This window comes from Indicator indicator, chromosome 27 (genome assembly GCF_027791375.1).
Source record: "Indicator indicator isolate 239-I01 chromosome 27, UM_Iind_1.1, whole genome shotgun sequence".
NCBI classification, from domain to species: domain Eukaryota; kingdom Metazoa; phylum Chordata; class Aves; order Piciformes; family Indicatoridae; genus Indicator; species Indicator indicator.
In genome coordinates this window covers 3,390,193-3,407,041 of record NC_072036.1, presented here as the reverse complement: position 1 = coordinate 3,407,041, position 16,849 = coordinate 3,390,193, and the positions used below count along the sequence as shown (strand labels likewise).

Genomic DNA, 16,849 nt, shown 5'->3' with positions numbered 1-16,849 from the left:
GGTTGTCACTGAGACAAAGGATGAGGTTCCCAGCCACAGTTTATTTTAAGTTGCTGGATTTTTTTTTTTCTTCAGTCGTCTTCAATCAAACTAAATCTATGATGGATGTATCTCTTGAGTTTAAATTTGCCAGTGAAAGATGCTATATGGAGATGGAAGAGGCTCAGTGAATGCCTTAAGGTTACAGAATCATAGAATGATCCAGGCCTGAAGGCACCTCCAAAGGTCATAGCAGTCAGCAGGGACATCCCCAACTAGATCAGGTTGCTCAGGGCCTCATTATGCCTCACCTTGAATATCTCCAGGGAAGGGGCCTCAGCCACCTCCCCGGGAAACCTGTCCCAGTGTTCCACCACCCTCACAGTGCAGAACTTCCTAATATCCAATCTAAATCTGCCCTGGGTTGGTGGAACCTCTTTTCTAACTGAGAGCAACTCATTCTTCCAGACCACCTCAGTTGTGGCCACAGAGATATGAACAATTTTAAGTAACTTAAGAGTCTCTGGTTGAGGTTGAGGAAGAGTCCACATGTTCTGGACAAAGCATCCTGCTCCTTTTAGTATCTTCCTACAATAGGTGTGGGCCAACTCTTTGCTGTTTTCTTGCCCCTGAGATTTCTACTCTTTCTGAGGATGTTACACCAAACCCTTGCAGGTTTTACTGGCTGCAGAGTTGGTCTCAAGTGTCATAAAAGATTGCTTGTTATAAAAGCTTCTCTGAGGAGTGGCTATCAAAAGCAGGTGGCACTCAGATCTGTAGAACTTCTCCTTTTGACTCATGAAAATGTTCTTGGAGTGGAAAAGTTAGTTACTACAGAGAAACATGGACAGATTTGTTGACTAGTGTACTGCAGGCTGCTTCATCTGGAGACAGAAAGCAGCTGCAAAGAGGGACTGATGCTCCCCACAGGCCCAGTTCTCAGAGAGTAGAGAAGGTCTTGATTTCAATAGATTGGAGTACAGAAAATATAGAATGACAGAATCAGTTTGGTTGGAGAAGAGATTGAAGATCATTGAGTCCAACCATTCTCTAGTTCTACCAAGGCTGCTGCTAAACCATGGCACTCAACCCCACATCTCTGCCTCTGAAACTCCTCCAGGGATGGGCATTCAACCACTTCCCTGGGCAGCCTGTGCCAGGCTTTGAGAACACTTCCAGTGAAGAATTTTCTTCTCCTATCCAACCTGGACTTCCCCTGGTACAACTCGAAGCCATTTCCTCTCATCCTGAATGTTTGCTTGGAGTTCCCTAGAACCTCTTTGCAGTCCTACAATTCAGCCCAGCTGTATGGGCTGTGCACACTCCACAGGCACTCCTGGAAGTGTAAAGCACAAGGCTGTCACCAGTTTGTCAGCACTTCTGGAGCACTCTTCAGACCCCAGCCAATCAAGCAGCAAAATAAACCATGCCCAGGGCAATTTCTGCTGAACTGCCTCTGTGCACTGCTGGTAGGAACTGTGCCAGAAAAGACACCGAGCAGAACTCCCCAGTGGGGTGGCTGAGAAACTGCTTTCCCTAGTTGTGGGTGCCCTCTGAGATGAGAAGTTGCTTCCTCACCTCTCCTCTGACCTTTGGGCCGTGCAAGCTCATTGCTGAGTGCACCCTCAGCAAGTTTGCTGATGACACCAAGCTGTGTGGTGCAGCAGACAGGCTGGAGGGAAGGGATCCATCCAGAGGGAGCTGGACAGGCTGGAGAGGTGAGCACAAGCCAACCTCATGAGGTTCAGCAAGACCAAGTGCAAGGTCCTGCAGCTGGGTCGAGGCAATCCCAAGCACAAATCCAGGCTGGGCAGGGACTGGCTGGAGAGCAGCCCTGAGGAGAGGGACTTGGGGGTGCTGGGGGATGAGAAGCTCAACAGGAGCTGTCAGTGTGCACTTGCAGCCCAGAGAGCCAAGCAGAGCCTGGGCTGCATCAGGAGAAGTGTGGCCAGCAGGTCAAGGGAGGTGATTCTCCCCCTCTGCTCAGCTCTGGTGAGACCCCACCTGGAGTACTGCATCCAGTTCTGGAGCCTCTGTTCCAAGAGGGATCTGGACATGCTGGAAGGTGTCCAGAGAGGGCCACCAGGATGAGCAGGGGGCTGGAGCTGCTCTGCTATGAGGACAGACTGAGAGAGTTGGGGCTGTTCAGTCTGGAGAAGAGAAGGCTCTGAGGTGACCTTCTTGTGGCCTTCCAGGATCTGAAGTGGGGACTTTTTAGCGTGTCAGGTAGTGACAGGACTAGGGGGAATGGAACAAAGCTGGAAGTGGGGAGATTCAGATTGGATGTGAGGAAGAAGTTCTTCCCCATGAGAGTGGTGAGAGCCTGGAATGGATTGCCCAGGGAGGTGGTGAAAGCCTCATCCCTGAAGGTTTTGAAGGCCAGGCTGGATGTGGCTGTGAGCAACCTGCTGTGTTGTGAGGTGTCCCTGCCCATGGCAGGTGGGTTGGAACTGGATGATCCTTGTGGTCCCTTCCAACCCTGGCTGATTCTATGATTCCATGATTCTATTCCATATCTGGTCTAAATGGCATGGTGGTCAGTTCAGGAAGCACACTAAGTGAAGTGGACTCCAGTGAGGCACTGTCACAGGCCAACCCAATTCTTCACATTCCACTTGAAGCTACTCATAAAGCCTTCTGCTCACTCCAGTGTGCAAAGCCTGTGTTACTGCAAACAGCTCGAAATGCACAGTTCATTCCCAGAGGGATTAAAAAGAGAATAAACCTATCACATTCTTGGGGAAAACTAAAGAAAAAAAAAGCAAAAAGAGGGCAAGACAGCTTGGATAAAAATTTTCATGGACAATTTCTAACTGTGATTCATTTTAACTTGAAGACTTATGGCCAATGTTCAAATATTTGCATTCAAGCTTTTTTTCTCCCTGCCTGTCCTCCATGACCCCTACTTAGAAATACTTTTTTTTTCCCTTTTTCTTTTCTTTTACTTTTTTTTTTTTATGTTTTATAGAGCTGAATTTTCCAAAGGACTGGAAAATACCAGATTGTCAAAGTCATCACAGTTCCCAGAAAGTTGCCTCAGAAGAAAGCAGACAGATTTTGAAACAACTTTGCCTTTCCCTTAGGTTTCTGTGTAGTATCCTGCCAGCTTGCCCACTCAGCTGGCCTTTGCTATCCCACCTAGCAGGCTGACAAGGACACAAGATCACAGAATCACTGGGGTTGCAAAAGACTTTTAAGGTCAAGTCCAACCATTCTATTTCCACATCTTGCAAGATCAAAACCTGAGAAGCTTTTGATAGCTCCCTGAGCTTCCTAGGGCTAGGCTCGGAAATACTCTGGCATAAAAATTCCCTGAGCATTTTTCAGAGGCACCCCAAGAGTCTTGGGGATCTCAATCTCCTTCTCCATGAGCTGGTTTCTACCTGGTGAGCTGCCAGGTATCATAGAATCATAGAATGGTCCAGGCTGCAAGAGACCTCTAGAAGTCATCCAGTCCAACCTCCCTGCAGTCAGCAGGGACATTCCCAATGTGAATGCCTCTGAATACTACAGGCTTAAGGTTATAGAATCACAGAAAGGTCCAGGCCCAAAGTGACCTCCAAATGTCATAGCAGTCAGCAGGGACATCCTCAACTAGCTCAGGTTGCCCAGAGCACTGTCAAGCCTCACCTTGAATATCTCCAGGGAAGGAGCCTCAACCACCTCCCTGGGCAACCTGTTCCAGTGTTCCACCACCCTCATGGTGCAGAACTTGTTCCTAACACCCAAATCTAAATCTGCTCTGCTCTAGTTTGAAGCCATTTCCCCTTGTCCTGTCACTGCAGGCCTTTGCAAACAGTCTCTCTCCATCCTTCCTGGAGTCCCTTTCAGGTCCTGGCAGGCTGCTATTAGGTCTCCCTGGAGCCTCCTCTTCTCCAGGCTGAACACCCCCAGCTCCCTCAGCCTGTCCTCATAGCAGAGGTGCTCCAACCCCCGATCATTTTTGTGACCTTCTCTGGACCTTCTCCATCAGGTCTATGTCCTTCCTATATTGAGGGCTCCAGACCTTCACAGGTGAGGTCTCAGCAGAGCAAAGTGGCAGAAACACTTCTCTGCATCTACTGGCAGTGCTGCTTTGGATGCAGCCCAGGATGTGATTTGCCTTCTGGACTGCAAGCTCACACTGCCTGCCTTTTCTCACCTCCTCTCAGTTGGTGAGAAAAACTCTTCAGAAACACATGGAGGTGGCCAAAGTGAAATGTTTTGTCAACCTTTTTGAAAGGGGACCTTTGGTGTCATAGAATCACAGAATTGTCAGGGTTGGAAGGGACCTCAAGGATCATCCAGTTCCAACCCCCCTGCCATGGCCAGGGACACCTCACACTACAGCAGGTTGCTCAGAGCCACCTCCAGCCTGGCTGCAAAAACCTCCAGGGATGAGGCTTCCACCTGGGCAACCTGTTCCAGTGTCTCACCATCCTCATGGGGAAGAATTTCTTCCTAACATCCAATCTGAATCTACCCATTTTTAGTTTTCCCCCAGTCCTATCACTCTCTGACACCCTCAAAAGTCCCTCCCCAGCTTTCTTGTAACCCCCTTCAGATGCTGGAAGGCCACAAGAAGGTCTCCCCAGAGCCTTCTCTTCTCCAGACTGCACAACCCCAACTCTCTCAGTCTGTGGAATTTAGAAACCTGACCTGCCATTGAAATCACCATGGCAGTGTCTTGGCACTAGGTGGAGAGGGGAGGATGGATGCTTCGGCAAGCTGACCCAGCACACACACTGCAGACATGAAGCAGAAAGAAATTGTCATTTTGTTTCAACACTTGGCTGTGAAAAGGATCCTTAAAAGCAAACTCTGCCTTCATTTGCACCAGGGCCCAACTTTGGTGACCTGGGTGCATTTGGGGAAGCAGCCCAGGGGGCAGGGTGAGCCTCCAGCCAGAGCAGCCTGGCTCTGGGTGATGGCTTTGCTGAGTGCATCCATCAGGAGCTGCCATCTCCCTGGCTGTCAGCTGCTGCCAACCTGCTGCTGAGCCATCCACTGGCCCAGGTGACCTGTGGGACACTCAAGGGCTCCTGTCTACCTGTCAGCACAGGTGTCACCCCAGGAGGGAAGGCAAACAAATTGCCCCTAGAGTGGAAGGGACAAGTGACCTGTGCAGAGCGGGACCAGAGGGGCCTCCTGCTGGCTCCTCATCCTCCTTTGCCTTCCTGGGGGAAATTAAGGATGGGGCTCCACGGGGAGCATACAGCTGCACCCATACCAGCAAATGAAACCATGGAAGATGTCCACATTCCCTGGGCAAGAACTGAGTTGTACTCAGCTCTGGTGAGGCCACACATAGAGTATTGTGTCCAGTTTTGGGCACCTCGATACAGGAGAGATGTGGAGGTGCTGGAGCCAGGGCAGAGGAGGGCAAGGAAGCTGTGAAGGGCCTGGAGAAGAGCAACTGAAGGAACTAGGGAAGGTTAGTTTGGAAAAGAGGAGGCTGAGGGGAGACCTCATTGCTGTCTACAACTCCCTGAAAGGAGGCTGTGGAGAAGCTGCTGCTGGTCTCTTCTCACAGGTAATTAGTGATAGAACAAGAGGGAATGGCCTCAAGCTGCCACTGGGTAGGTTTAGACTGGACATTAGGAAACATTTCTTTCCCAGCAAGAGTGGTCAGGCATTGGAATGAGCTGCCCAGGAAGGTGCCTGAGTCCCCAAGCCTGGATGTGCTTAAAGGTGTTTTGGATGTGGTGCTTGGGGCTATGGTTTAGGGGTGACCCTTGTAGAGTAGGGTTGTGGGTTGGACTTGGTGATCCTGAGGGGCTTTTCCAACCTGAATGCTTCTGTGATTCTGTGTGATGAGTTGGCCCAAGTGTTGGAGTCAGCTCTCACAAACATGTCAGCACACACAAATGGCAGCACTCACGCTCCCCAACACTAAAAGGACATGGATCTGTTGGACAGGGTCCAGAGGAGGGCCACAAAGATGATCAGAGGGCTGGAACACCTCTGCTATGGGGACAGGCTGAGAGGTTTGGGGCTGTTCAGCCTTGAGAAGGCTCTGGGGAGACCTTACAGCAGCCTTCCAGTATCTGAAGGGGGCTACAGGAGAGCTGGAGAGGGATTTTTGCAAGGACTTGTGGTGATAGGATGAGGGGCAATGGTTTCAAACTAGAGCAGGGTAGATTCAGATTGGATGTTAGGAAGAAGTTCTTCCCCATGAGGGTGGTGAGAGCCTGGCAGAGGTTGCCCAGGGAGGTGGTGGAAGCCTCATCCCTGGAGGTTTTTGCAGCCAGGCTGGATGTGGCTGTGAGCAACCTGCTGTGGTGTGAGGTGTCCCTGCCCATGGCAGGGGGGTTGGAACTGGGTGATCCTTGAGGTCCCTTCCAACTCAAACCATTCTGAGTCTATGATTCTATGAAATGATTTTATAACTCTATGTTCTATGATTCTATGAAATGCCCTCTGGGATCCATACTTAGCAGTAGAGCCCAAATCCAAGCTTTGGTTACCTGAGGGAAAGGCATTTTTATGGATGCATGCAAACATACAAGTACCTTCTTAAGTGGCAGGTTACATTAATGCCATTGGTTTAAGTAAAGACAAGGAAAAAACTTCTCTTGCTTGTCCTTCCCTTCAGAGTACAATCTTGAGTGCTCCAGCAGCAAATTTCTTTGGGTGTTTTCTCTTTTTTTTTTTTTTCCTATTGTACTAGAAAGAGTTCCTATGGCTGCTGAGGCACGAGCATCTGTCTCTTATCATGTGTAACTTTTCTTGATTATTTCTAGAGAGGCAGACTAAACATGCAGCTCTGACATAAGGCAGCATCACACTTTGATTTCTGCTTTGCTCAGAAGCCTGCACCAGCTGAACTAAGTCTCTACAGAAGACTGCATTTATGACCTCAGCCTGGGGGCTAAGGGGAGGGCTTGGAGGATTAGTGAAAGGAAAACCAGCTATTAGAGATTGCTGCCAGCATCCTGACACTCTTTGACAACAGGGTCAGGGGGCTTGGTACCCATCACTGCTATTGCATCTGATTCCTTTAGTCTTAAATGATGCTTATAAGGTGGATTTGGACACTCATCTGCCCCTTTGCCACTTTTAGGAGAGCTGGAGAAATCAAATCCCAGTCAGGAGCCACCTTTAAAAACAAGGTCAGAGTGAAAAAATGGTTTTCCCAGGGAGAAAACCCCACTGCCCTCAACACCAGCATGGTGTGGGGGTCACTTCACAAGCTAAGCAGTGCAGAGTGGGTTTCTGCTTTGCTAAACAGCCACCACATGCCTTTGGAAGCTGTGCTCAAGAGTCAGTAAGCTATGGGTTCTTAGAAGATGGAAGCTGCTGCGTAACTATAAAATTGCTGTTGTTAGTGGAGCTTCAGTCCTGATGAAAACAAGGCTGCTAACAAATCCCCTCAGGCCCAGCAGACAAGTGCAAAAGAAACAACTCCCCACGGGCTCTGAGAAGTTCCAGCTCCACAAACAGCAAACAGGACTCATTGCACAAATCCTCCTGCTCTGCCTGCTTCTTTGCCTGCCCTGCAGTCAGGTTATTCCTGTGCTTTCAGGCACTGGTGATGTCTTTACTGTGGCACAGGAAAGGCAGATCCAATCCATTTCTGTTGTAAAGAAGCCAGGGGAATGATTAGAGGCCTGGCAGCCCTGCCATGTGAGGAGAGGCTGAGACAGCTGGTAGGGTGTTCAGCCTGGAGAGAAGGCTGAGGGGAGAGCTTATTGTTACAGAGCAGTCCATAAAGGGTGGCTACCAGGAGGATGGAGACAAGGAGTCCCATGGAAAAGACAAGGGGGGATGGGGACAAGTTACTGCTGGGGAGGTTCCCATAGGACTGCAGAAGCAAATGTTTCCCCATGAGCACAGACAGACACTGGAATCATCTCCCAAGGGAAGCAGTGGATTCCTCTACACTGCTCAGTTTGATGACTCATCCTGCCAGGCTGCTGGGCCAGCTCATTTCAGCTCCACTATCACCTAGAAAGGTTGGACCAGATGATCTCTGGGGTCCCTTCCAGCCTGGCATTATGTGATTCATTCCAAGAGAGTTAAGCCAGGGACTTTCCATCAGCCTTGCTTCTGAGCTCATGCAGGCAGCAGTGTCATTGCCCAAGCAGCCCACAGAGGAAAGGATCCCTTCCGACTTCCTAGACACATCATGGGACACAACTTGCTCTTCACCTGCTGCAGCAGATGAGCCTGACATCACCTGTCGTGGCATAGCTCATCTGCTCAGCCTCCTGGTTTTTCCCTCTCCCTGACTTATGCAAATGGGTGTTCCACAGCCCTGGTCTAGTCCTGTATCTGGGTACAGCATTTCTGTTCCCCTTACATGCCTGCCTCAGCACTGGCCTCTTCTTGCAGGGACAGGCAAGCACACACAGCATAAATGAGTCTTTTGTTCAAGGGAACACAAGCTAGTAGTCAAGATCCCATTTCCAGAGGCAAATGAAGCTCAAGGATCCTAAGTCTCACTGAAAGACTTCTGTAGGTCTCAGGTTCCAAGGTCTACATCTGGAGAAATGTTTCTGGTTTGAAGAGGAGGCAGAGCATGGAAGTGTAAGTTGGCTACTAAGTCAGAATCACAGAACCATCCAGCTGTCTAGTCTGGAAGAGACCTCTGAGATCATCAAGTCCAACCACACACCCAGAGCTCACATTCCCACTACTAGAAGGAGCTGTAGTAAGTGGGTTTAAGGTCTGGGGCATGCTCTTCTTGCTGCTATCTTTGCTCAGTACATGTCACAGAATTACACAATCACAGAATGGTAGGGGATAGAAGGGGCCTCTGTAGACCCCACTGCCAGAGTGGGGTCACCTAGAAAAGGTTGCACAGGAGTGCATCCAGGTGGGTTTGGAGAGTCTCCAGAGAAGGAGACACCACAATCTCTCTGGGCAGCCTGTCCCAGTGCTCCACCACCCTCGTTGTGCAGAAATTCCTCCTCCTGTTTAGGTGGAACTTCCTATGTTCAAGCTTGAGCCTGTTACTTCTTGTCCTGTCACTGGGCACCACTGGAAAAAGCCTGGTCCCACCCTCCTGACACCCACCCTTGAAGTATTGATCAGCATTGGAGAGATCCCCCCTCAAGTCTTCTCTTCTCCAGAGCTGTTCCAGAGAAATCTATACAGATGTTGAGATCCAGGTCACACCATGAGGAAAGGGTGACAGACTTTTGGTCTCAGAGGACTGAAAAAAAAGCCCCTGAGAAGGGGTGTGGACAGGTGGGAAGGAGGGTGACACAGAGTGGTGGCACTTAGCCCTCAAGTTTTTTCCCCATAGCCCATGGGCTGTGGAGGCATTGGGACACTGGTAGTGGAGCACCAATGCTGACATCACTCCATAGGATCAGAGGATCAGAGGATGTTAGGGGTTGGAAGGGACCTTCAAAGACCATCCAGTCCAACCCCCCCTGAACCCTGAGGACCATAGAATCCATCACAGGTCACAGGAACACATCCAGACGGGGCTGGAAAGTCTCCAGAGAAGGAGACTCCACAACCTCTCTGGGCAGCCTGTTCCAGGGCTCTGTGACCCTCACAATGAAGAAGTTCCTCCTCATGTTGAGGTGGAACCTCCTGTGCTGGAGATGATATCCATTGCCCCTTGTCCTATCCCAGGGTGCAACTGAGCAGAGCCTGTCCCCTCCCTCTTGCCCCCCAGCCCTCAGATATTTATGTTTATTAGATCCCCTCTCAGCCTTCTCTCCAGACTAACCAGCCCCAGGGCTCTCAGCCTCTCCTCCCCAGGCAGTGCTGCAGTCCCTTCAGCATCCTGGTAGCTCTCCATTGAACTCTCTCCAGCAGATCCCTGTCTCTCTTGACCTGGGGAGCCCGGCACTGGATGCAATATTCCAGGTGAGGTCTCACAAGGTTAGAGTAGAGGGAGAGGAGAACCTCCCTGGCCCTGCTGGCCACACTCCTCTGAATGCCCCCCAGGATCCCATTGGCCCTCTTGGCCACCAGGGCACATTGCTGACCCTTGGAGAACTTGTTCACCAGCACTCCCTGCTCCAGTAGCCAGGCAAGTGCTGAGGGGTCAGCTGAGGCTGTGAGGGGTGTGAAAGAATATTGTGGCACATCCCTGCTGTGGCTTGTGGCCTTTTATTATAGCTCTGCAGCTTATTACAGTGTAGTGAGGAGGATTCTGTGGTCAGTGGTGATATTCCCAGTAGATGTGCCAGGATCCTTCCAGACAGGAGCCTATTACTTCGGTGCCTGCAGCCCCAACAGGCACAGCTCAGTGACTTCTCTTGCCTCTTCTGCTCTCCCAGGGTAAATTTCTTCGTGAGAGTGATCTCTCCAAAAGAAATACAATTATCCCAAATGCCTGACTCCAGACTCATATCCCTCTGGGCTTTCCCTGAGACCTACCCTGTGACACCCACCCAGCACGCTGAAGCAGTTTGCACAGTCAGATTTTGCCTTGCTGTGGTGCTTTGGGCTTTTGGTGCCCATGGAAGGGAGAAATTAACAAATGTGGTGCTTTGAGTCCCCTCCAGTAATTACAGCTGGGTGTAATACGGTGGGACTAAGTGACAATGCCTGAAGCAGATGAGATCTGTAACCTGCAGGAGCTAATCCAGGTGATTTTTTTTGTCAGTAAGCAAAGCTCTATCAGATGATGTTTTAAATATTGAGATCTCCCAAGTCATGACCAACTCTTCCTCTCTCTACTCCATAAAATATGGCTATAGGTCTAGTGGAAACACCACATATGATGCAATAATCATAGAAGAGTCAAGGTTGGAAGAGACCTTTGGGTCCAAGTCCAACCACTTATTCAGAGCTCACAACCCACCACCACTGCTGGGCCACTGCCATTAACCCATGGCCCTCAGCACCACATCCATGTGGCTTTTAAACTCCTCCAGGGATGGAGACTCCACCACCTCCTTGGGCAGCCTGTGCCAGTGCCTGACAACCCTTTCTAAAAACAATTTTTTCCTCATATCCAACCTGAACCTTCCCTGGCACAACTTCAGACCATTTCTTCTTGTCCTGTTACTTGTTGCATGGGAGAAGAGATGAACCCCACCTCAATCCCACCTTTCAGGGAGTTGTAGAGGCTGATGAGACACCTCTCAGCCTTTTCTGAAGACTGAACAAGCCCAGTTCCCTCAGCCATTCTTCATTAGATTTGTGTTAGAACCATAGAATCAGTCAGGGTTGGAAGGGACCTCAAGGCTCAGCCAGTTCCAACCCCCCTGCCATGGGCAGGGACACCTCACACTACAGCAGGTTGCTCACAGCCACATCCAGCCTGGCTGCAAAAAACTTCAGGAATGAGGCTTCCACCACCTCCTTGGGCAACCTGTGCCAGTCTCTCACCACCCTCATGGGGAAGAATTTCTTCCTAACATCCAATCTGAGTCTCCCCATTTCTAGTTTTGTTCCATTCCCCCCAGTCCTATCACTGCCTGACACCCTAAAAAGTCCCTCCCCAGCTTTCTTGGAGCCCCCTTCAGATACTGGAAGGCCACAAGAAGGTCACCTCAGAGCCTTCTGTTCTCCAGACTGCACAACCCCAACTCTCTCAGTCTGTCCTCATAGCAAAGCAGCTTCAGCCCTCTGCTCATCCTCATGGCCCTTTATGGACACCTTCCAGCACCTCCAGAACCTTTTTGTACTAGAGGCTCCAGAACTGGACACAGTGCTCCAGGTGGGGCCTCACCAGAGAGGAGCAGAGGAGGAGAATCACCTCCCTCACCCTGCTGGCTGTGCTTCTCTTCAAGGTTTCAAGGCGCTTCACCAGCTTCGTTGCTCTTGCAGTGCAATGACCTCTCTGGAACACCCCTGGCTTGCACACTGCAGGATGTATTCAGCCATGGATTGCATAAATACAGAGACAGGGATTTCTGTGACCAGGGACTATAAATCAGATGAAGAAGAACTCAGCACCTTTCAGCTGATTTGACATCTAATTATATTGTTGTCTGGATTAATGTCACGGCTGCAGTTAATTTGGACCACTTCCTTTCTCCAAATTATAGCATAGATTTTCTTCACTCTATCAAGTTGCTATTATTAGAAATAGTAAAGTAGCCCCTGTCTGCAAGAAAATCCACTTGGGCACTGCCTACAAACTCCATTTTCCAGTACAGTTGGCTTGTAGGAAGTTTCATTTCTGGAAGAGAAGTTATTTTAATGCCAAATTATTCCTTCACAGGACTATTAGAAGCTCAAGAATCCACATCTTATATGACTAAAGCATTCCTCTCAGTCTCTTCCACTGTTTTGGGTTTTGAGGTGGGGATTTTGGTTTGGGATTTTTGGGGGGTTTTGGGGTGGGTTTAGGGTTTTTTTTGTTTGTTTTGGGTTTGTGTTTTGGTTTGGTTTGGTTTTGGTTGGTTGTTTTTGTTTGGGGTTTTTTGGGGGTTTGTTGTTTTCATAGTTTTGGCTTTTTCATCTTTATTTCTTTCTTCCTTTCTTTATTTCTTCATTCATTTCTTCCTTCCTTTATTTCTTCCTTTCTTTCTTTATTTCTTCCTTTCTTTATTCCTTCCTTTCTTTCTTCCTTTCTTTATTCCTTCCTTTCTTTCTTCCTTTCTTCCTTCCTTCCTTTCTTTCTCTTTCTTTCTCTTTCTTTCTCTTTCTTTTTCTTTCTTTTTCTTTCTCTTTCTTTCTTTTTTTCTTTCTTTCTTTCTTGCTTTCTTTTTCTTTCTTTCTCTTTCTTTCTCTTTCTTTCTTTTTTCTTATTTTCTTTCTTCCTTTCTTATTTTCTTTCTTCCTTTCTTCTTTTTCTTCCTTTCTTCCTTTCTTCCTTTCTTCCTTTCTTCCTTTCTTTCTTCCTTTATTTTCTTCCTTTCTTCACTTCTTCCTTTCTTTTCTTCCTTTCTTCCTTTCTTCCTTTCTTTCTTCCTTTCTTCCTTTCTTTTCTTCCTTTCTTCCTTTCTTCCTTTCTTTCTTCCTTTATTTTCTTCCTTTCTTCGGTTCTTCCTTTCTTTTCTTCCTTTCTTCATTTCTTTTCTTCCTTTCTTCCTTTCTTCCTTTCTTTTCTTCCTTTCTTCCTTTCTTCTTTTCTTCCTTTCTTCCTTTCTTCCTTTCTTTTCTTCCTTTCTTCCTTTCTTTCTTCCTTTATTTTCTTCCTTTCTTTGCTTCTTCCTTTCTTTTCTTCCTTTCTTCCTTTCTTCCTTTATTTTCTTCCTTTCTTCCTTTCTTCTCTTCTTCCTTTCTTTTCTTCCTTTCTTCCTTTCTTCCTTTATTTTCTTCCTTTCTTCCTTTCTTCCTTTCTTCCTTTCTTTCTTCCTTTCTTTTCTTCCTTTCTTCCTTTCTTTTCTTCCTTTCTTCCTTTCTTCCTTTCTTCCTTTCTTCCTTTCTTCTTTTCTTCCTTTCTTCCTTTCTTTCATTCTAAAGTTTTTAGCGAATCCACAAGAAGATATTCAACTAGAGCAGAGTAGATTTAGATTGAATGTCAGGAACAAGCTCTTTACCATGAGGGTGGTGGAACACTGCAACAGGTTGCCCAGGGAGGTGGTTGAGGCTCCATCCCTGGAGATATTCAAGGTGAGGCTCAACAGGGCTCTGGACAACCTGAGCTGGTTGAGGATGTTCCTGCTGACTGCAGAGGGGGTTGGACTGGATGACGTTTGAAGGTCCCTTCCAACCCAGACCATTTTATGATTCCATGATTCTATGATCAATGTTAGCAGCATTAGGGCATCAATATAAGAGGAATTTTCTTCTCTTTCTATCCTCTTCCTGGCTGAAAAAGAAAAAGAGAGAAGGAAACCCCTTGCTTTTTCTTCTTCTTCCCTTTCAAAGTAGTTCTGAGAGGAGCTTGTAAACCTAGCAGTCCCATGTCATGTTTTTTTTGCACTTTTTGTTTCACTGATGGCTAAATGCCTCTGGCATGCAGCTCCGTGTACTGTTATGTGCTTCAGCAAGTAGCAGGAAGGAGAAAATAATATTCAGGACAAGGGAAGGGAAGAAGAAAGAAGTCATAGAAGCACAGAACTGTTTGGGTTGGAAGGGACCTTGAAGATCATCCAGTTCCAATCTCCCTGCCATGGGCAGGGACACCTCCCACTAGACCAAGTTGCTTAAAGCCTCACCCAGCCTGGTCTTAAAAGCTCCCAGGGATAAGGTATCCACAGCTTTTCTAGGCAACCTGTTCCATTGTCTCACCACCCTCATAATAAAGAACTTCTTCTTAATGTCCAATCTAAATCTCCCCTGCTCTACTTTCAAACCATTTCCCTTTGTCCTATCACCACAGGCACTTATAAATAGTTCCTCTCCAGCATAAAATCTCCTACTAAAACAGTGGTGTAAGGAGCAACACAAGCAGCCTGGACAAAGATGACCCTCCTGTGCTTCATGGCACTGCCAGAACAGCAAGGTCTAGAGGGCAGATCCTGGCACAAACAGCAACAGCATGGAGCTGATGGCATTAAACCACGCAGAAAGTGACACAGAGGGCTCCAGCCCAGTTATCCTCAGAGCAGAAGAGAGTTAGGGCTGAGTTTTAAGCATTTTCCAGAGATCAGGTTTGCTTGCCCTTTATAATGATTACAACAGAAACAGTAAAGCCATGCCTAGGTAAGTCTCTAGCCAGGCAGAGCTACTGTAGTCTATGACCTCAAATATATGTAAATGTATAGATAGAATCACAGAATCACAGAATCATAGAATTGTTTCCATTGCAAAACATCTCTAACATCACTGAGTCCAACCATCAACCCAACCATTAAACCATGTCCTAAAGTGCCATGGCCACAGGTTTCTTGAACCCCTCCAGGGATGGGGACTTCACCACCTCCCTGGGCAGCCTGTTCCAATCCTTGACCACTCTTGCAGCAAAGAAGTTTTTCCTAATCTCCAACCTAACCCTCCCCTGGCACAATTTCAGGCCATCCCCTCTTATTCTGTCAGCTGATGCTAGAGAGAAGAGTCCAACCCCCACCTGGCCTCACCCTCCTTTCAGGGAGCTGTAGAGAACAATGAGGTCTCCCCTCAGCCTCCTCTTTTCCATACATCTTGATCCAGGCCTGAACCCATTCAATCCATAACATGGCCACTAAATGCTGTCCCAACACACTTTCAAGACTTGTGGCTAGGAAGTGACAGCTGAAGGATTTTGGCTAATCACCAAGTGAACAATGTCAAACACTGAATGTTTGGACAGTGTCCATTCAACTAACATTTCATCTGGGGCCAGCTGGATTTGCAAACCACTGGGAATGAAATTCCATACTGTCATTTATCCATTAGTAAGAGACAGTGTTGCAGCTGGGTAAAATGCTGGCTCACTCCCGCCTGGAGCTCTCCTAGTGCTGGTAGCTCTCCTTGAACCTCACAAGCCCATTCTGCAGGTCTCCCTTGCCCACCTCTGTACATCTTAGATGGCATCAGCAAACTCAGAGAGGGATTCTGCAGGTATCTAGGTATGTATCAGGGTAATCTCTGACCGGTTATCTAAAATTTGAGGTGCCATTTTGCATTTAAAGCTCCCCTGCTTTATTGTTGTTCAGAAACAGATGAGGCTGGCAGATGTTTGTCCCTGCTTGACTTGATGTGTATCTAAACCTTCTCTTGCTCTCTGATCGCAGGCAACGATGGCAAAGGATGAAGAAGCTGCAAAGTAATCCCACAGAGATACACAACAAGACAAGGATTCTAAGGATCTTAGTCTTACCCCTTGCTTTCTACCTTCTCTTCACCTCCTTTGAAGCTCTCTCCCTTATCTCTCCCTCCCCTCCTTGGATGGTCATCCATTCTCATCTACTCCAACCTCCCTGCCATGGGCAGGGACACCTCTCAACTAGGCTTGGCTGCTCAAGGCCTCATCCAACCTGGCCTTGAACACCCCTAGGAGGAGGAATCCACAGCCTCTCTGGGCAACCTATTCCAGAGTCTTACCACCCTCATACTGAAGAACTTCCTCCCAAGATTCAGTCTAGCCCTGCTCTCCCTCACCTTCAAACCATTTCCCCCCTGTCCTGTTTCTAGACACCCTCATGAAAAGTCCCTTTGCAGCATTCCTGTAGGATCCCTCCAGGTATTGGAAGGCAGCTCTAAGGTCCCCCTGGAGTCTTCTCTTCCCAATGTATGCTCTGGGTAAATTCAGACCAGTCAATACTCCCTGGCCTCAGCAATGGGTGTCCTCAAACCAATTGTGCTTTGATGGAGTACATGGAGCTATGCCCCTGGCTGTGGGAGAAGGGCTTTGAGTCTGTGAGACATTTATAGAACTCCTCAGGGAGTTCTCAGCTCTTTGCTCAGAGTCAAACTGGTTGGAGGTGCTGGTCCAGTGACTGAACTGAGTCGTTTGATGAAGGGTTGGACCTCTCTAAGCACCAGCACAGGAGGTGCTAAGCTAGGGCTGGTTGTACAGGGAAGCCAAAAATCGCCCATGCTCTGAGAAACATCTTCTAACCTGCCACCATTTTCACTGCAGGGAAAAAAACCAAGGAGGAGAAAAGGAAAAACTCCAATAAGGAGGAAAACAAGGAGACGCGACAGGAAGGCAAAGGGCGAGCAGCCCGGAGGCAAAACCAAGAGCAGAGGGAAAGCAACAACAAAACGCAGGCGAAGAAAAGGAAAGCCCCAAACAAAGAGGAGAACCTGGCACCCATTGACACTCCACACTAACAGCCCTCCATCGTTGTTGGAAGTCTTATGATGCTGCTATCTCCTACCAGATCGCCCTGACAGGTGCTCCAACCCTTCAGGCCATCACAACGGACAAGGCTACCAGTTCTGATTCAACTTTAAACAACATTCCAAGTACTTCCTATATTCTCCAAGCAACTGTAGTTTTATCCAAGAGATTGATGTGAGCCAAGAGGAAAACCAACAGAAGTAAAAGAGGAAATCAAGGACAAGGAAAGAGAAATCTAAAAAAAAAAAAAATAAAATTTAACAAATGGGATACTTTTCAAACTCTTCTATTATATGCTTCCATGCATCTGTAAAAGGTAAT

At 48.0% G+C, this 16,849-nt stretch overlaps 1 protein-coding gene across 1 annotated transcript in view; it reads left to right on the top strand.

Moving 5' to 3' along the window:
* RSPO3 (R-spondin 3) overlaps positions 1-16,518 on the top strand; it is a 92,633-nt gene extending 76,115 nt beyond the window's left edge. Inside the window, exon 5 of the mRNA XM_054393150.1 lies at positions 16,325-16,518. Coding sequence (XP_054249125.1) covers positions 16,325-16,518 — 194 coding nt within the window. The remainder of the gene's footprint in view (positions 1-16,324) is intronic.
* The last annotated feature ends 331 nt before the right edge of the window (positions 16,519-16,849 follow it).